Source organism: Malurus melanocephalus, unplaced genomic scaffold, assembly GCF_030028575.1.
Source record: "Malurus melanocephalus ecotype Western Australia unplaced genomic scaffold, MMel_1.1 scaffold_1380, whole genome shotgun sequence".
Classification (NCBI taxonomy): Eukaryota; Metazoa; Chordata; class Aves; order Passeriformes; family Maluridae; genus Malurus; species Malurus melanocephalus.
In genome coordinates, this window is record NW_026624612.1 from 2,881 (window position 1) to 23,351 (window position 20,471).

Consider the following 20,471-nt stretch of genomic DNA (forward strand, 5'->3'; position numbering starts at 1 on the left):
TATCCCATCTATCTCTGCCCTCTGGCAGTGTGACCCCATTCCCTGTGTCCTGTCCCTCACCAATGGTCTCTCTCCCCCTTCCTTGCAGCTCCCCAGGCACTGGGGATGGCACCTTCCCGTGTGCCTCAGTGCCCCGGAGGTGCCCCCATCCGGAGGGAAGGGATTGGGATCTCTGTGCTGGGTCAGACCTCAGGGACACACCGGGCTTGGAAGCTGCAGCTCCTTAAAATCCCTGGCTGCAMSAGGAGYRCCCCAGGCTCCAAGCACCACGCTCRGAATSCCACAGCTTTCCCAGCCCAACAYTGCAGCCSACTGCAATAAAACACCMACRCAGTGACAAGAATGAGACTTTAATCAGTTTTAAGTGGAGTTTTAACACTAAGAGATAAAGGGTTGTTAAACACAATAACAAACGGACATCTGATTTGTATGAGGCATTATCCTGTACATGTCATACTTGGTTTTTGTGTATTCTCAGTTACACACAGAGCCACTGTTGCACAGCACAATAGTATTTGAAGAGGCTGAATCAGAGTAAGGCTGCTTAACAGACTGATTTTTTTTTTCTTTTAGTATCTATATATATATATGCTATATGAAAACAGACTGGAAATTTGAAGTGGCAGAGAAAGGCAGCTCTGCCCGAGCGCTGCAGTTGGAGCCCCTTTGAGTGCACAGTCCCACCCCACCCATCACATGCACCGCCCTTTCCACCAGCACTGAGAAGGTAAACGAGGCACTTCGTGGCAACCACAGGCATCGTTAACGTATTGCACACATCTGCCAGGACCCAACGTGGAACTCGCACACCRGCATCCTCTTTTCTCATCATTTCAAGGGGATTTTGGGTTTGAATTTGGAAAGCCGATTGTGACGCTGCACGTAAACTCCGCTTTACCAAGTGTGCCCCACGGGGAGGAGGAATYTGGAGGCTGATTTGGACAGCTGCCCCTGCAGCAGCTCTGGCCAAGATTTGGAGCGGGGCTGGGCGAGCCCAGGGGATGCTTCAGGGCTGAACAGTGAAGCTCTTACCAAAGGGATGCCTTCAGGTGGTTCCAGACACCTCAGCTCTTGCACATCCCCAAAGGCTGAAGCGTACAGTCCAGAAACTCAAGGAAAGATTTACCTACAGAATGCAGCTCAAGCTAATGATGAATACTGTCATAAATAAAGTTTTAATAAGGACTCAAAAACCTTTCAGTCATAGCAATTCTTGTCAACTTCTATGGGGGTGGTAACTGAAATAAAGTATAGAAGAGTATGTATAATATATATTTATATATATAATATATATATATAATGCCATTTTTCCATTTCCAATGACTACACCATAAAATGTAAGCAAGGCTTCTCAAAGACATCGAAACATAAAAAAAAAAGAAAAAAAAAAAAAAACCAAAAAAACAAAAAACCAAAAAAACAAAATAAACCAAAAACAAAACCCTCATTCCAACCTTCACATTCCAAAGGAAAAATAACAGTGCAAAAGCCCATCCTTGCGTCCTGATTCCCGATCCGGCGTCACCGACTGGAACTGCACCATCCAATCCTGATTATCCAAAGTGGGACACGCAGCAGTGCCAAGATCCCAACACTATCCAAGCAGGAGCAGTTGGGTTTATGAAGCCAATMCAACTTTCAACTGTTATAAACCAGACAGGGTGAAACACGATTGGAAGGGGAAGGGTTAAAAATTCCTGTTCCCGAGGGAAAAGCCACCTCCTGCTCGCCACAATGAGCAGTGAACCTTGATCCTTTAAAGTCTAATAAAACCTGTGAGTCAGAATGTATTTACCAGCTTTGTTACAAGTTAGAATCATGCATCTGAGGAGCAGAATTGACCAACGGAAACCAGACAAGGAAAAAAATAATTGAAAAAAAAGCCCTTTACGCCTTGGTTGACCAATTGTAATTGGTGGGAGTCCTGCCTTGCCTCGTTCCAATTCCAACCATTAATGCTGCTGTACAGGGCTTGGACAGACCCCGCTCATAGCCCCACGTGGAAACCCAGCCCCTGAACTTTCATGGCAGCACCCAGAGGGGATGAAGGAGGGGGATGTGAGGATTACAGCCTAAAAAAAGCATCAATTTGGGGTCAGCTCTTCCAGGCTGACTCAGAGGGGCCCATTATGGCAGTGCCTCCACATCTGGATGCCACAACAGCTGGAGTCACCTCAGCCTGGCCATGACAGCTGTACACCAGAACCAGCCTYGAGCCCTGCCCCTGGCCCTAGGAACAAACCCTCCAATGCTGCCAGCTGCTTCAGAAAAAAACAATTTAGTGGGTGGTTGGTGGGGCTGCTTTCTATAGCAAACAATGTATTTGGGCCTCATTCTGCTTTTTAATCTTCATTTACAGCGTTGAGAATTTACTGCAACACTGCTTTCCTTTCTCTGGTGTGTAACGTCTGTTTTTTAAACATTGCAGGTAATGAGTATTCAAGTAAAATTCCCTAACAGTTAATGACTTTTTTTTTTTAAAAAAAAAAAAGCGTGCAAAACTGCAAAACTCATTGTAATAGAATGTGTAAGGTCAAAGGGGTGGAACGGCTGACAGAGGTTTGATTGAAAAAATGCATCAGAAATCTTCAAAACAAACACTAACCTGGAGAATCTCCAATGACATTTCCTGTGCACCATTACAAAATCTTTTTATATTCATGAGAGGGGGAAAAAAAAAAAAAAAAAAAAGCTTGCAAGGCAGCACATGAAGTATTCACAGCAGGAATATGATTGAAAAACTACTAATATAAATGTAAGATGTTGACTGATGTTTTTGCACTATGAGCATCTGACTTTCAGCACTGGCCTTGATTACACACAGGAGATGGAGCAGCCATTACAATTCCCAAAAAAATCCCRATAAATCATTGTCAAAATTTGTAACCATTTGTTTCAAGCTCTTACTTGAGTTGATAGCCTCCACATTTGTATGGTTAAGTCATTGTTGCTGTGTTTCCTTTTGTTTTTGTTTCGTTTTCCGTGACCCCAATTCCTTGTCTCCCTTCATTTCGCGGGTCTCGTGAAGGTTCATTCCTGTACCCCTAGACAGAATCACTCCCTCTAGCTGCCTTTTCTAGCACCATTACACTTAAAAAAAATGAAAAATGCACAAACGACAAGCAGTGACAGCGGCGACTCCTCATCCATTGTCCCGGATGAAYTAGGGCAGCATGCTAAGGAAAGGTGCATGGAACAGCTGGATATGGTACACAGGCCACGCTCCTTTCCGAGCATCACCTTCCAGCCCCCATCCAAAAAACATGCATTAGAATGTAGGAAAAACCTTCTAGAAACATCTCTGAGCCAACTGCAGACTTTTCTGTTGCCACACAAGTGCAAAAAAAGGGGCAGGATGTGAACCTGTAATTTTTTTTTTTTTCGGTTTTTTGAAACTTCGTTTGGTGACAGAACACAAAAGGAAAAATTCCTACGCATACACATTAGGTCTGTCTCCACTTTTATAAAACTGGAATAAAATGGGAAAGTGCCATGTTTATAGTTCCTAATTGAAGTTTTAATGTCCTTTGACACAAAAAGGTATATACATATAAGAGCTACGTAACCTTTCTTTTTCCCCCCCGACTGGACAAGTGTCAAACCCTGTAGATTTATAGGGCAAAACAAGATTGGTCAGGAAAGAATTGTTCCTATAATTGGTAATCTGACACTATGTCCTTTTGCCATTTAGAAAGGTCCTTTKTTTCAGTTTATTCAAGTTTGTCTCTCTTCATGGTTGGTTTTTTTTTGTATGTTTTTTTTTATCTCTGATAAAAAAAATATTCAGACTTTTGTAATCTGCGTATGCTGATCTTCATCAAAAGGTTCATTCTCTGGATCAGAGTCAGTGGTGTCAGAGTATCTATAATGATCAGGTTCATTGTCACTAACATCTGGTGTTACAGAAGTTGAACTGCTAGCCTCTGGGTTTGATGGCTCTTCTACTGTTTTTGTGAAAAATAGCTTCACCTGGGGAAGGAAAAAACAACATTTAAAAAGGGAACCCGGACYTCAACCGAGCACAGGCAACAAAGTGAATTTTACCAGCACAGCTCCTTTGCTCTGCTGAGTCACACAGTGCTCCTGTCTCCWGGGACAGCTCTGCCAGCCTCTCCATTCCAGCCCTGGCACAACTGCAGRGTTTTCCTGCAGGAGCTGAGGGCTCAGGTGCACCAGGACATCCCATCACACCAGGTCAATCCAACACCTCCTGCCTTCCCCAGCTCCCAGAGCACCAGGAGATTGGATCAACAGTGCACAGGATGAACAAAACACCCTCCAGCGGGTGACTCCTGTGTGGAAAGGCTGATCCCAAGCAGCTACAACCCTTACCTTCAAATGAGCACTGGCTGGTATTTTATGAGCAAGTTAGGAAATGCTAAAATTCTTACAAATGCCTTTTTCACATTTCAAACACTGCTGGGCAATGGGTCAGGTTCCTCAGAGCTGAACTCCCAGGGTATTCCCAGAATCACAGCAGGGCTGGGGTGAAAGGAGYTCTGGAGATGATCCAGTCCAACCCCCTGTCCAGGCAGGGTCACCTGGAGCAGGTGACACAGGAGTGCTTCCMGGTGGGTTTGGGATGGCCCTAGAGAGGGACACTCCACACYCYCCTGAGCAGCTGTTCCAGRGCTCTGGAACATCCAWCATCCATCAGCTCTCCACCCTCACAGAAGGAAGTTCTTCCTCATGTGGGGTGGAACTCGTTGTGTTTTGGTTTACGGCTGCTGCTCCCTGTCCTGTCCCTGGCCCCATCCTCTGACACCCCCTGGGGATGTTTGTGCAGATTGATGGGATTTCCCTCACCCTTTCCTTCTGCAGCCTGAACAGGCCCAGTTCCCACAGCCTCTCCTCATCAGAGAGATGCTCCAGACCCCAAATCCTCCTCGGGGCCCCCTCTGCTCCCCATGGAACAGGCACTCCTGCAATCAGCTCAGCAATGTCATGCGTCCAGCCCAGAGCAATGCAGACACCACGTGGTCACTGGCTCTCCCACACCTCTGACAAACACCTGGGACAACCTGAAGACTTCAACCCCAACCTCTCAGCGTCCATCARCTCCCCAAAAAGCAGATCAAAGCTAAAAGCTCTAAGTGATGGCAATGCCAACACACCAACTCAGTTTCTACACAGCAATTTCAGATGGTCCCTCCAAAGGCAAGACAAACAAATCATGCAGCTTTTCAGCGTTGTTCACACAGAAAATATACTGACCTTGAAGTTTGGAGAGAAATATCTGTTGGCTTTGTCTTTATTTGCTTTGTCTAGATCGTTTTTTGTTAACGTAAGGATTAAATATTCCTTATCATTATCTGAGCGCTCTGTACTGAAAATGCCATCAAGTTCCTGATCTGCAACTAGACTTCCATTTTCTACTTTGTCTGAATTTTCATCCAGTCCTATGAAGAATGTATTTACCCAAAAGTGAAACATTTTGTCCTGGGGAAGGAAGAACACAGAAAACAAGCTTGCTTTAGTATTCACTAATGGCACRTTAATGAGACTGATATCAGCATCTGGGCAAAAACAAATCCGTAGTCTCAGGCAAAACTTGTTTGGACAACAGTGCAGCATTTGTTATATTGCATGCAAAGACATTTTCACCACATCTCTTGGACAACACACAAAAATCTGCATTCATCAAGCTCCATTTTAACCAATTAAGCTTTTAGAAGTCACTAATGGAAWGCTGAGTTTGAAACTATCATACCTACAATAACAGCAGATGATAATAAACTCAAYAAACCACAACTTGCAATCAGAAGGCACAAAGAGGTTTTTTTTTTGTGATCACACCTTGCCAAGCAATCTCTAAACCCAACAGAGACAACCTGTGTGAAGCAGTTGAGGTAATACTGATTCTCCCCTGCAAAAGACAGCTTTTCTTATTTTTATACAGAAATAGCTACAAGAGAGCAAAACCACCCACAACCCCAGCACTGCAGMGATGAATTCACTGCTGAGATGCTGCACCCAGGCAGACCCTGCTGAGTCTCTCACTGAGAAAAGGCAGCCCCAGCCCTGCCACGCAGCAGGAAGGGTGCAGGAGAAGCCCAGGCACTGACAGAGGAGGGATATCCAGAAGGAAGATGGATTAAGATATCCAGAATGAAGCAGAAATGGACAGATGAGCAGCAGTTTGACTGTGCACTCTGCCACAGCTACACGTGCACCATGGGGCAGGACAGTTCTGGAACACAGACCMTGAAGGCTCTGAGAATGCTCAGCTTTTTGCCAGCCAGGAGCTGCTSTTTCCAGGGTCAGCTCTCCTGGGCAGGCTGCTCCTGACTCTCACTGCCTCTGAAACTGAGCTACAGCTATCTGCTCTTAACAAATGAAGTCTTCTRTTTGACTCTGATTTGGCATTTCAGGCCAAAGATCCCAGAAGCAAGTGGCCCATTCTTYCCACAATGCTCAGCATTCCTGCTGAAGCTGCAGGGAAAATAACCCATTCCAGAACCCAACATTCCTTGCTATTACACAGGACCAGAACACAAACTGGCCCCTCCTCAGCTAAGTCACATATTTTGGTTTAGCAGGGAGATTTAATTCCAATTTCTTACTGGAAAATCCAGGTCCTGCCCAATATTCCTACTCATCTGTGCTGGGAAGGAGGCAGGGGGGAAATCAGAGGTGGAAGAGAAGAGGTTCCAGTGCGTGTGACACCAAAGGGCCTCCAGCTGAAGGCAATTTGGCACCAGCAAAATACCACAGAATTTTCCTGAGCCACTGAGAAGGGGGCAGAGAAGAACTGGACGTCTGCTGAACTCACATTCCTCCTCCTCACAAATTAATAAAAACAAGACACTGGGAATTCACAAGTGTTCCTCTCCACCAAAGGTCAGCACGTTCATTTTCAGTATTTTAGGTAAAATACAAAATCATTTCCAGCTTCTGCAAGAACCTGAGAGATCCCCAGCCTGCAAGAGTGACAAGACAACCAAGACAGAATTTCCAAATCCAGCCAGGAACACTTCTGGTAGCTGAGTTCTCCATTTCCCCATGTGCCTCTCTCCAGTGCTTTGGGAATCAAGCTCATCTAGTGTTAGTGATTGATATATGGATTTTGTTTAGGGGGGGGGGGGTTTGTATGTAAAGTTCTTTGTTGTAAAGCAGTTTTGTATTTTGTTAGCATTTAAACAATTAACAATTAGTTTTAATTTGTATATAATGTATAGAATGGACAAAGTTTGGGGTTTTTTTGGGGCTTTTGGTGGTTTTTTAAAAATATTTTCTATGGTTTTTTAGTTTTTTATGAATTGATTTTTTGGGATCTAACTGTAATTATTTTCCCAGAGTTTTTCTGTTCACCAAAGTAAATAGATTTTCGTTGTCTGAGGCCTGCATTCCCACTATCTAGCAAACATGCTGTAATTAGAGCTGTTTGGGGACTCCCAAGAGGCAGCAGGCAGAATCCATGTGAAGATCCCCCCTCCAGGCTCCTCCTCACCCACCAGAGATTCTCCAAAGAGACTCCCAGGAAATCTTTATCCCTGCTCACACCAAACTCGCTCAGGCCAAAGCAGAGACAAGCAGCAGCTTTCTGCTGAAAGTCTCCAGTGCCACCCGTGTCACCTCCAGGGTGGGGAGGACATGTGGGGGGATGGCTCCTGCCACCAGGGAGGGGAAGCAGGACCAAAGAGAAGAKGCCCCTGGGTAGGAATCAATGCCAGCAGGAGCAGAAGGCCCAGTTTTGCTGTGCCTCACCTTCAGCTCCACGGGGTGGGGCACCTGGAAGGATTTAGGTGGCACTTTAGGGCTTGGGGGGACTCAGCTTCACTGGCAGGGACTGACAGACAACAGAACTCTCAGCTTTTAATCTGTGCTCCTTGGAATAAACTTGCAGAGGTCTTGAGTGACTCAAACTAAACAATGCAWCTCAGCTGAGCTGGTCATTTCTCCTTTTATCTCCCTCCAGCTTTTTAAAGCATCCAGTTATTTTCCTTTCCTTCCCACTAAACAACTTAATTAGCCTAATAAACYGAGTTCAGGCATGGCCACTAAAATGAAGGGAAGACTTGGGCATGTTTTTTGGAATTAGCTCTTAAGGCTGATAACTGTGTCACTGTTTTCACTGAAGAGCAAATCCATTATTCAAAGTGAGGACTCAGCTAAAGTGTCAGGATCCAAGATATTTCATGGGAGACAAGGAAGAGATGATGTAATATGGGCCAAAGACAGGAATTTTAAAAATCAAGGCATGAACTGAACTYGGGCTTTATATAGCAAATCAAAATACCAGACCAAGTGCTCACATAACACAAGTTAATGAATAGACTTCTGGGAAAAAAAAAAGTATTAGAGACTGTTTTTCAATGTGTTTTGCTTCACTTCCAGTTACATCACAGACATCTGTCTTGAAAAAAAAATAAAACCACAGATGTACTTCTTCCCATAACCAAATCCGTGCCATAAATCTCCMGTGCAGTATCAGATGAGACAGAGGCTGATTTAATGATTTAATCTCACAGTTCTGACATGCAGTGCTTGTCCCTACCTTGTGCATTTCTCAGACTGACAGAAAAACRTTCTTCAGTCTAGAGCTGGTCTCTGACTGCAGACTGAGATCCCAATCCAAGGTTTAAGGCATCCATCAGGAGTTTCCATGTCCTCCTGAGGCTTCACTTTCCCAGAGAGACCCCCAGGCACTCAGAGTCACCCTGCAGCACCCGCTGAGGGTGTGAAGATGCTCTCTGAGAGATGGAGATCACGGTTCAGCCTGTTCCCCAGGCCTGGCTGATGGAACTTCCTGTACCATTTGCACATCAACACTGAGTCTTTGACATTTTCAGAGTTCATTCCACAGCGTTTGCTAAACAGCAACTGCCCAAAGTCTTGTTGAACTCTGCAGCACAACTTATCTCCAGAGCCGAGAGATGAAATGCAACTGCTCAAACAATGTTGTCAGCCCTCCTACGCTGGAGTCTGGGCAKAAAACACCACTGGCTCTGACAAATTAAACCCACGTCAACATCTCCCTCTCATCTGCACTGGGAGGACTCCCAAAAAAAGGTCTCCTTCACCCCCAGGCTCTGGAGGCAGGAAGATGAGGAGATTTCTGCATTATTTTTAAACAGACTGTCATTGAACTGAGTGATCTAAGGATACTCTTAAATACTTTCAGATTACMATGTCAACATCAATAACTGGAAGAAAAAGGCTTTGCAGAGACCCATGGAAGCAAAACCAGAGAGACTACAGCAGCAGTCTGAGATGGAAGAACAGTCACCCTATAACAAAAAGCCATTCTCAAAAAAAAAGTCCCCCAAATCACTGACTTCTATCCATCAAACATTCATCCAGCCACTGCACTCAAGCCTCAAGCCATTCTGTTCTCATGTGGGCACACATTTTGCTCTTGAAAGGAAGGAGCTACAGCTCACTGAAGAAACAGTCTGAGAATAAGATTGATTAGACAAGCAAAGACCAAGAACTGTGGACTTCCTAACTGAAGCCAGGTGGCACAAACTATGGAAGAGCTGAAATTTTTCCAGGGCAGTCAAGCCCTTTACCAACATGGCACCASTGATCCTGTGGCTGAGGTCACCTCTTTAAAGCCAGAGAATTTGTTTAAATTAACTCTGGCCATTAAAAGAAAGACATGTGGCTGCTTTAAATCTCACGCCAACTCTGCTAGAGCAGGTGTTTAAAGTCATTTCATCATTTAGGTTTGGTCTGGTTTATGCATAATAATTTTATCCAAAATGAGCCTGAGCAAAATTGAGGAGAACCCTCCCTACAGAGWGCTCTGCAGATGATGATGTTCTTCCAAGGGTTAGGGAATTTGAAAGCAAGGACAGGTGAGGGGATCTGGGGAGCTGAGAGAAGTGTTTGATCAAACACCAACCAAAGCCAGGGCAAAGATGTTTTCCTCATCTCCAGACATGAGACACAGCCACTCCAGCCTGAGCCCAGAACGGGTCAGGAATTACATTTTTAATTGATCTTATCAGGTTTTTTTGTTATGTCAAAGTTAAAATAAAGACATCACATCACAACCAGTCTGCAAGACTTGTTTAGCTACCTAAAATGTGCTAAACAGAAAAGCCTGGAAGAACAACAACCATGACAGGCAACAGGCTTATTATCAATCCCACTTTTCAYAGAGCTGCTGAATAAACCAGAACTTCTGAAAGATAAGATGTTGTTACTCCTAATTACGCTGTTCCTCATGAATGAGGTGATCACTGCATAAAGGGATCTTTAAAACACAAGTCTTCCCAGTAGAAGGCCTTCACTTTTGGGGTTTGGAGTAAAAGCTGTGTAGTCAAGGAATAGGCACAGATGTGAAACACTTGGGCAGAGAGCTGTGTTTGATTTGAGCCAAGRAGGTTCTTCTGACATCAATATTCCCTTTGGCCCTGTTCTCACCTCATCCACTTTATGTAACAACCTGTCCAAGGCCCAYGTGGAAGGATCTGCTCTTGTCTGTGCTCCCAGCATGGATGAGAGAGGTGATCTTACCAGAACTGTGGAACATTTCACACCTATTTTCCTCCTTCCTCCATTCATACTGAAAGCTGAGGCAATTAAACACTCGACTCAGCAGATATTGCACAGAGATTATCAAAGTGTTTTTTTTACTGGCTGATGAAGGGGCAGTTTCCATCTCAGAAAGTTTGCAGATGTGAGAAGAACCGCCTTTGCCATTTTTTTGGCTCTACCAGGCCCAAAACACTGAGAAAACCAGTACCTCTGCACTATCTGTAATCCACAGAACCCCAATAGTTCAGGTGTTTGATAAGAATAGACAAAAAGGAAAAACTAAAAAGGCATCGACCAGCTACTCAGAAACTACAAAGATTCTCAAGAAATGAAACCACAATCTGACACTCTGAAATGAAACTCCAGCACAGTAACACTCCTGCTGTGGTTCTGCAGTTCTACAAGCTCCTGAAGACCCAACTTCTATGCAGAAATTCTATGTGCTCAWGAGGGGCCCTCCCTTATGCTGTCTCTGAGCTCTGGAGAGAGCACTGAGCTCCAAACAAATACAGGAGCTTGTTCCTGAGGCTCCAGAGCCAAGATCCAGCACCTTCCCTGCCCCCTGGCATCTTGGGGATGGGCAGGGCAGCACAGCCCTTCCCATCAGGTCTGTCTGCAGTCCAGGKGCTCCTGGAGATGGCAAAGAACCAAGCAACTCACAGGCAGGAGAAAGAGAGCAGATAAAGCAGGAGAGTGGCTCAGAGTTTTGGGGTTTGTGCCATCTCCTCCCTGCATCCCCCATGTTTAGCCCACAGTGCTCATCTGGGGGCTCCTTTAAAGGCCTCTTCTCCAAACTGGCTGTTGTGTGTGCTGCTTTAATGTCAATAATCTCAGCTTTAAAGGAGAATTTCTATTTTTCAAATGCTTTTACAGTCTCTGTACTGCACATAACTGCAGTGACCAACCAGAACATCTCATTAAACAGGCAGAGAAGGAAAACAGTCTCACTAAAACTGCCCAGAAGCTTTTGCACACACCTGCACATGAATTAAACATGTTCCCAYCACCTGAGCAAGCCCACCCAAGTGTGCATGTGTGTGTATTCACATTCAGCCAGAGGTACAAGCTGGAAGTGATGTCACCTCAACCCTTCCTTGGCTCCTGATCCACTCTTAGCATTTCTTATTTTTACATTTTTATGAATTCACTCACTGAATGCTCTTGAGTTTTCTACCCTCCACTCAACAGTGAGTAACTCCTGAYGGGGAGTTTTAAGCAGCCTTTAATCAGCACAGTCTCACCCTCACCTTCCACTCTGGTAGATCCAAAGTGGCTCCACGAGCACCAGAACTGAAGAAACCCAGGGATTCAGCTTTAAGAACTCACTGATTTTGGTTTCAAAGTAAGTCCTAGATAATTTTTTTTTTCACGCAACTGGGACCCTGATAAAATCCTCAGCTCTGAGGGAATTCTCTAAACCTCTCCTGTCAAGGCACTGCAGCTGGGAACAGAGAGGTGGTGGAAGAGATTGCAGAGATACTTTTACCAAGTGCGTGGGAACTTAATTATCTCAGACATTCAGCTAAAATTGACAGATGGGTACAAATCAGCCAAGAGCACAGACAGGATCTTCTGTGCCTGCTCAAACCTCAGGAAAATTTAGTGAAGAAAACAGCTGGAGTTAACTTGCTCAGTATGCAAGTCTATTTTTAGCAGGTGAATGTTTCTTCCTCAATTAGATTACTCACTACTACCCAAACGACTGCAATACAGATCCAGGAGCATTTTTATCCAACCTCTGTACTTAATCTCAYTGGCTCCCAAACCATCCAAATTTCATTTTGTGGTAGAGTGTCTCCTTGGGAAAACCAGACATCAAAGAATTAAATACTATTGATTACACCTCCCTGAAGAATACCCAACATCCCAACCCTGCATCGGGGGCTGGCTCGATAACATTTTCCAGGAAAAAATAAGGCAACCAACCTTTTTCAACATCTTGTTCTGTTTGTGGAAAAACTCCACTTTGATATCACCGCATACCGGCAAAGGTTGAGGGAATTCAAAGTACATGTACTTGTCTTCACGTCGGGAGGGTCCTGAAGGGGAGGTGAATATCTTTACCTTGAGCTGGTACACCACAAACTGAGGATCTGTGGGACAAAACCAGAGCGGCACTTGGTGAGAAAAGCCTCCAAGCGATGAAAAGTACAGTATTGGGAGCGGAAACAAAATCATGAGCAACGGTATTTTCAAAGTTAAAGACATTTCTGYTAAGGGTTTAACACCACAGGGGATCAAATTCTACCAGATGCTACTGGCAACAACCTCAGAGATTTCTGTCCTTCATGGCAGTTCTTTCAGGCAACCAGGGAGTTCCTAAAAAGCTATTTTTTTTAACATAATGACTATAAGAAGTGACAACAACTTGACTRCTCCTTGCATTTTGCCTCTTCTCTTTATTACACAAAACTAAGTGAGGGGTTTTATTCTCTCTCACCTCTTCTCCCAGTTACGGAGTGGCTGGTCATGTCAGCATAAACWGACTCCTACTCTTGCAAAAACAAGGACAAAACTGAACATTTTACTGAAAACCGACCAGTACCAACAGAGGCTAAGCTGGTCCTTACATTAGCATCACCAGAGAAGTGCCAGCTATGGCCCAACTTAGCTGCAGGGGTAGCACTCCAGTTTTGAGGGGTTTTTGGTGCAGTTCAAGCAGAGTTGCTTTGGGAAGGCCAGACAGTCCTGCAGAGCTACAGTCCCCACTGAGCACAGCCACACTGTGCTGCTGAAGGGCCCAGCTGGGAAACTGTCACAGGCTCAGACAACCCCTCACTGGTTTGGTGGGAAGGGACTTCAAAGCCCATCCAGTGCCACCCCTGCCATGGCAGGGACACCTCCCACTGTCCCAGGCTGCTCCCAGCCCCAATGTCCAGCCTGGCCTTGGGCACTGCCAGGGATCCAGGGGCAGCCACAGCTTCTCTGGGCACCCTGTGCCAGGGCCTGCCCACCCTCCCAGGGAACAATTCCTTCTGTACAWCTCACCTAAATGTCCCCTCTGGCACTATCAAGCCATTCCCCCTTGTCCTATCACCACAGCTCTTGATGAACAYCCCTCTCCAGCTTCTTGGAGCCCCTTCAGACCCTGAAAGGTCTCCACAAGATTTTCTCTCCCCTTATCTCCTGCAATGCTCAGAGCTGTGAAAGCCTGTCCTACCCTCATTCTGCCCCAGAGGCAGGACTCTGCCCTGTCAGTGACTCTAAAGCAACAGAATGATAACAAGGCAGGCACATTTAAAGCATTATGTTGGTAAAATCACTCCCATCACAGCTGACAGCACRACTAAGGAAACAACACAGACTCAATTTCACATTCTGAAAATCACTGAGAGCTCCACAGAAAGTTAAAATATTGCAGTACACAACTGCTGAGCCTGCTGGGTAATTTATCTTCTCAGGTGCTTGTGCAGTCTGTCATTCATCCCAAATTCCTCCTGTGGAAACTCCACACCACCAGCCTGCCATCGACACACAATCAGCACTCACCGAGCAGCTCAGGTTCACAAGCACAACACCATTTATCCAAAACATGAACTAAGTGCTAATTGCAGCAATCTGTAACCTCACAGCTCTCCCCTAAGGCAGAGGGSTTTTGGCAGAGGCTCCTCCCCCCCTCCCCCAGTTCATACAGACAGCCTGACAAGCGGCTCCATTGTTTCTCGTGTGCCTTCCATGTTCAGGTACTGCCTCACAACAATATTAACAGGGCAATTTTAATCAAAGCCACAGGAGGCACTGGAATTAATTACACATTGCTGTAATCCCCATAGCAAAACCATCAAATTTTTTCCACCACCAAAAAAATGAGCACGCAACACAAGGCAGTCGCTGCCCTGTAACAGCCCACAGGACAGAGCTTGGTTTTGGATTTCAAAGCTTCAAGAAATCTGCTGTTCCTCACTAACACAGTGTATCAGCAGATCAGATTAATCATTTACAGGTGTATTAATGCTTCAGAAACCTCCACATGAAGGGAAGTTTATTCCACAGTTAATTAGATATTTACCCAGTTCAACTGATACATTTATTTTTTTTTCAGCATCATGGGAAGAATGATGCTGCTGCATTCAAAGCCAACATGCCATTAGGCAAATGTTTTTCAGCAATTCATGTCTCCCAAGAGCTGCTGTGTTAAAAAAAAAAAAAAAAAAAGGAGGCTTTTCATACAAATAAGGAGCAAATATCCAAACATACACAGAGAGAGTGATGGAGTCCCCATCTTTGGAGGTGTCTGAGCAATGAGTGGATGTGGCTCTGGTTTAGGGTGACAAGAGGGGGACTGTTCACAGGCTGGACTCAATCTTGGATGTCTTTCCCAGCCTCAGTGATTCTACACATGGAATCACTTATCTTCCAACCTTTAGAACCCTTCCCAATTTGAAACTGTACCAAAACAGCCCCAAGTCCTTCTCAGACTACACCTGGGAGGATCCAGGGGACAGAGCCCACTAAGGCAGCAGGTTTGGGACTGTGAAGTGTTTAAATGGGAACTTTCTCCAAGCTGTGCAGCTTTCTGTGCCATCCCACACCCAAAATGCCAAGATGTTCCCCAGCAGAAGCCAAGAGGTGCTGGTACTTACTGCAAGTTCCGCTGCTGAACATGGGAATTGTTTCAAACATCATCTTGTGGAACAGCAGTGCCACTGGTCTGTAATCCAGGTGATTCTTTAACAGGTAGCTATAGTAGTACACGTAGCGTCTCTGACTGGGAATTGTCACTCCCTAAACAGAGGGAAAACAAGGGGCAAAAGCCTCACATCAGCATCAGTGCCATTGCTCCTGCCCACCATCTGCAGCTGAGGTACCACCCCCACAGGAACGGGTCATTCCCCACTGGGCAGGGTCCAGCACATGGCCAGCAGAGCACTGGCTTGTTCAGCACAGCCCAGAGGGATGGAGCACCCTCCCACCAGAAAAGGCTGAGGGAACGGGGATTGGTCACCCTGGGGAAGAGACACTTTGGGGTGACCCAACTGTGGCCTTGCAGGACCTGAAGGAGCTGACAGCAAACACAGAGTGGGCCTGCAGTGCGAGGACATGGGGAATGGGGTCACACTGCCAGAGGGCAGGAATGGATGGGATACTGGGAAGGGATTGTTCCCTGAGAGGGTGGGCAGGCCCTGGCACAGGGTGCCCAGAGAAGCTGTGGCTGYCCCTGGATCCCTGGCAGTGCCCAAGGCCAGGCTGGACATTGGGGCTGGGAGCAGCCTGGGACAGTGGGAGGTGTCTCTGCCCATGGCAGGAGGTGGAACTATGTGGTTTTTAGGGTCCCTTCCAACCCAAACCAACCCATGATTCTGTGCACTCCAGACATTTGTCTCCAGCAATGATGCAAAGAATGCAGATTTTTCTTAAAAACAAACACCACAGACACCTGGAGGGTCACGTCAAAATTAGTCTCAAGCTGCTTCTTTTCTTGGGATGGAGAGTGTCAAATGGTAAAGAGGAGGTGCCTTGAACACACTCTGATTTTTGAGCACCACCACATTTAGAAACTCTAAAATCTACCACTACAGGAATTATCTTTTGACAGCATTTTAGGTCACAAGACTCTCATGCTTGCTAATATCACTGTACTCAAGACTGACGCTACTTTCTATTACAAAACATCCTGGAATATTTTCCCAAAAAAAGGTGCAAACTTCCATTAAAATAGGCCCAACAGCCCAAAGTGCACAATGAAAGACTTCAGTTGAGTTTACAACTCTGAAGTAAACATTTGATTTGAGAGCACAAAACCTAAGAATGTTTTTATTACTCATTTTCAATCAGCTTAAAGCTTCAARTAAGGGAACAGTTTTAAAGCTCTTTGAGCCAATGTTTTCAAGTAAAATTGATAAATATAAATGGTTTCATTTCCTAGAAAATGCATTGCATGGTTTAGAACAACCTGTTACTGTAGACTCGCAGCAGCATCAGTAAGGAATCTTCCTGATTAAAACTGAATTGGAATAAATTGGAAACAAAAGTTTTCACATACAAGTCTGTGAGCATTTGATCACAAAACATACACCCCTTTCTATAAGCTTTTAGTTTCACCTGTTTCACCTCACAACAGCCATGAGCTCAGTGGCCAGAGTGCTTTTAATTCAGCAAATCTCTGTTCTGCACACATGAAAATAGGCGCTTCCTACAATTATTAAAAAACATGTTGATAATTACGTCTCCTTATCACTGGAGCTGCTTCTAAATGACCCAGAAGGCCTTTCCCTGCAGCACTTGCACAATGCCCTTCCCTGGCAGTCTTGTACACTGGCTGTGGCTTTGGCTCCGTGTCCCCAGTGTTTATCACACCCACTCCTTAAGGGAGCTCTGAGCTCTCTTTGCCTGATCTGAGCTTCAGCACAGAGCAAATTCCAGCCTCACAGTGAGGTGGCAGAGACGGCCAGTGCTGGATGAAAGCACCCAGGTGAGGAGAACACATCCTTCCCTGCCCAGAGCTTCCCAGGGTCATAGTGGACGTGTCCTACAGAAAAACCCCAGGGCACCTGGCCAGGACAACCAAAGCTGGGACCAAGACCAAGAGAACATTTTCACACTGACAGTCAAYCCTACAGCAAATCCACTTCTTCCCAACAGGGCAGTTTGATCCCTCCAGCCAGAGATTTACTCCCTGGAGACGTAGCCTTTACATCCTGAGACCCTAAAGCCAGTCCCACTGAAGCACAACTCAGAGCTCTCCATTTCCAGAGGTCTGGATTCCAAGCAGAACATTTTCAAAACAAGCTAACAATAGTCTAAGGGGTGCAACCAATCACCACTGACTTCTGCTCCAGGAGAGTAAGGACAGGGAAACAGTTCAAGCTGTATTTCCCATTTCTCACCACCACCATTTTTAAATGGATGAGATAAGCTCCTCTGGTCCCCATGSCAGAGCTTCCCAGGGCATCCCAGACATTGCCAGGCGCTGCTCGTGGCTCTCCTCTCAAGGTAGYGCAGGCAGGACYATGAAGAACATAGTCCTAACCCTAYMATTTCCAATATAGTTTGGAACCAATGCTCCCCGACTCCCTTTAGGAGCACACYCTACTGTGAGGGTGCAGCTGCAGCCCCAGAGGAGGCTGAGGGCACCAGGGTTAGCAGAAGCTGGCACCTGAGCATGTCCAACAAGGAGACACCACAGCTGRCAGCTCTGACATCACACAGGGGATCTCTGCCCTGCTCACAGGGTCATTCTGACACTTCCTCCCACAGAAGAACTGTTTTTCATTTCCTGTTCAGTTACACCAACACCAGAGAAACACATCATGATTTGGGTGGGAAGGGAACTTAAGAGACCACGCAGTGCYAYCCCTGCCATGGCAGGGACACCTCCCACTGTCCCAGGCTGCTCCCAGCCCCAATGTCCAGCCTGGCCTTGGGCACTGCCAGGGATCCAGGGGCAGCCACAGCTTCTCTGGGCACCCTGTGCCAGGGCCTGCCCACCCTCCCAGGGAACAATTCCCAATTCCCAATATCCCATCTAACCCTAGTCTCTGTCGGCATGAAGCCATTCCCCCTCATCCTGGCACTCCAGGCCCTTGTCCTCAGTCTCTCTCCATCTTCCCTGCAGCTCCTTCAGGCCCTGCAAGGCCACAATGAGGTCACCCCAGAGCTGCTCTTCCCCAGGCTGAACAATCCTGATTCTCAGCCTTTCCYCACAAAACTCTCAGGAGCCATCCTTGAAAAGACAACAGTATGGTGCTCAAAGAACACTCCTGAGTAGATCATCTCCAGCCCCAGCACTTGAATAGCTGATCCCTATCCACTGAGCTTCCTTCCAAGYCTAATCCTCACCACAAAACCCTCCAAAGCAGAAGCAGGAATAAATTAAGACCTTCCCCAGCTGCAGGAAAGTAAGCTACCAGTCACTACCGGAGTGTGTCAGTGTCCATCATAAGGAAAAAAAGGGATAAAATAATCACTTCAAACAGTGGAAGCAGTAGCTTCTTAAGAGGATTTTTTGGGGCGTTACTTCTGGACAATTGCAGTTCTGCAATCCCATTTCAGAAAAGTTTGCCTCCTTTGGTTCAAAGGGAAAATAAAAATAATTCCTGTTCTACAGTGGTGGAAACAGACAAACACAGCCTATTCTAACCTTCATCACTCCCTTCTTCTGACAAAGTTCCCCTCWCTACAGTTTCAGAAGTCAAAAGAGGCAGCTCGTAGAGGAAACAGAAAACCCCACCAGAGGGTTGGGTCACAGACAGCTTGGGCTCTGCAATGTCTTGGTGCCCGGCACACAAACAGCYCGTGCAGCAACTCAGCCTCCCCTCCAACAACTCTCCCTGGAGCTGCTGCTCCCCCAGGCACTCGGGMAAAGCTGGCTCCAGCAGCACTCAGGGCCGTGCTCTTGACCAATTAGTCATACTTCCTCTTGCAATTAGACTGCCACTTCCTGCCAGCACGGGCTGAGACCTCACAGCAGCACTGCCCGGAGCAGGGATTGGAGCTGGRCTGCTCTCAGGCAAAGTGGGCACCTTGGCCTTGCTTTCAACCAACAAAATCTGGGACCTGCCAAAGCCAGTTTTCCTTCATCACACCTCTGTCAGCCCAAAAAGAAAGAAAAGAGGCATTTGCTTGTCTCTCTGTGCAGACAGCTCTCTGGATGCCTCATTGACTTTGAATTGAGGAAGTCAGTTATACAAAGGTGTGGTGAAATATCAAACCAGAGAGCAGCACTTGACATATAACACTGAAATATGGGCCACGAGGGAAGAGAAGGCTCCAGGAACCTGCAYTGCAATACCTGGTTATAAACACTACGGAATGACTATGGGAATCACACTGACCACATCAAGATAACCCGGCTCAAGTGGAGCTGGGAATGGAAAAAAGGAAATTCTTGCAGTAGAGACACTGAAACCAAAACAAAGTGCTACTTACACACAGTACTTCCAGTGAAGTAAACAAGGCTCTCACTACTATTTACTGAGCTCTCCCTCCCCTCCAAGATGCCCAAGGTACCCCRGGGGTACTGATGAACACCCAAATGACCTTACCCTCAACTTGCAGAAAAATACAACCATCTTTTCATAAAAGGGAAACTGAGGCACAACCCTTCACTGGGCATTTGTTCAGTTCTGCAGTTTTCCTGATGCTTTAGCCAGCTCTGGAGATAATGCTTATCAGCAGGGGTAATCTACTTCTGTTTGTTCAGCACCCTACTCATTCCTAGCCTCTCTTCCTAAAAGCCACAAAGTTTTCATGAGAAGCCTTGATTTTGTCTCTAGTGCAGTATTACACCACAACCCCAGAATAACAGCTCCACTTCACCAGGAGAGCAAACCAAGGAGCTCCGAGCTTCTCCCAAAGAATTATCAGCCAAATTCTAAAATTCCTTTTGTGACACTTCTGCTCTCAGRAGCCTTCAGACACGAAGCTMCTCTTATYARAGACYATCACACTGTGAAATTAATACTTTGTGCAAATATTCCTGGAACACAGAGATCTCTGTGCTTGAGGAGGTCAAAACTGGCTCGCCAGGATGATCCYCTCGGGATGCTCAACCAACACACTCAGGGAAGCAATGGAAAATGAGCAGGGAAACTTCCTAAAATGACCTTAAAAGTCACACCTTATAATCTTTGGAGAAGATTTCAAATAAAGAAGTTCAATTCTCATTAATGAGGCCTAACCCTGCCAGAAAGGTCTTTAACTACCCTTTACTGACAAGGGGCATCCAACAATAAGGATCCTCCAGTTATTCCCCATGTGCACCACGACAGTTAAGGGAACCTGAGGAGATGAACAACTCATCCATTCAGGCAAAAGAACCTGGAACAATCCTCTCATTTGGGCTGAAAATGCTGACAGAGAAAGTTCAGTGCCCCTCTGATGCACCACACAGCAAAACAGTGCTGAAAAAAACCATTTAAAATCAACTGCCCAGGTCTTCTTGGACAGCACATGTTAAAACYAGGCTGGTTTGGTGTTGTGATTAACTGTCACTGCTGCTTAGGAAAGCTTTTCCATTTACAACTGCACTGAATCCACCCCTACTG

The 20,471-nt window shown here is 46.0% G+C and overlaps 1 protein-coding gene across 1 annotated transcript in view; it reads right to left on the reverse strand.

Moving 5' to 3' along the window:
* Positions 1–2,482: 2,482 nt before the first annotated feature.
* PTEN (phosphatase and tensin homolog) overlaps positions 2,483–20,471 on the reverse strand; it is a gene marked incomplete at its 5' end in the record, with an annotated part of 29,517 nt that continues 11,528 nt past the window's right edge. The window contains 4 exons of the mRNA XM_057387803.1: positions 2,483–3,969; positions 5,215–5,439; positions 12,412–12,578; positions 15,069–15,210. Coding sequence (XP_057243786.1) covers positions 3,784–3,969; positions 5,215–5,439; positions 12,412–12,578; positions 15,069–15,210 — 720 coding nt within the window. The remainder of the gene's footprint in view (positions 3,970–5,214; positions 5,440–12,411; positions 12,579–15,068; positions 15,211–20,471) is intronic.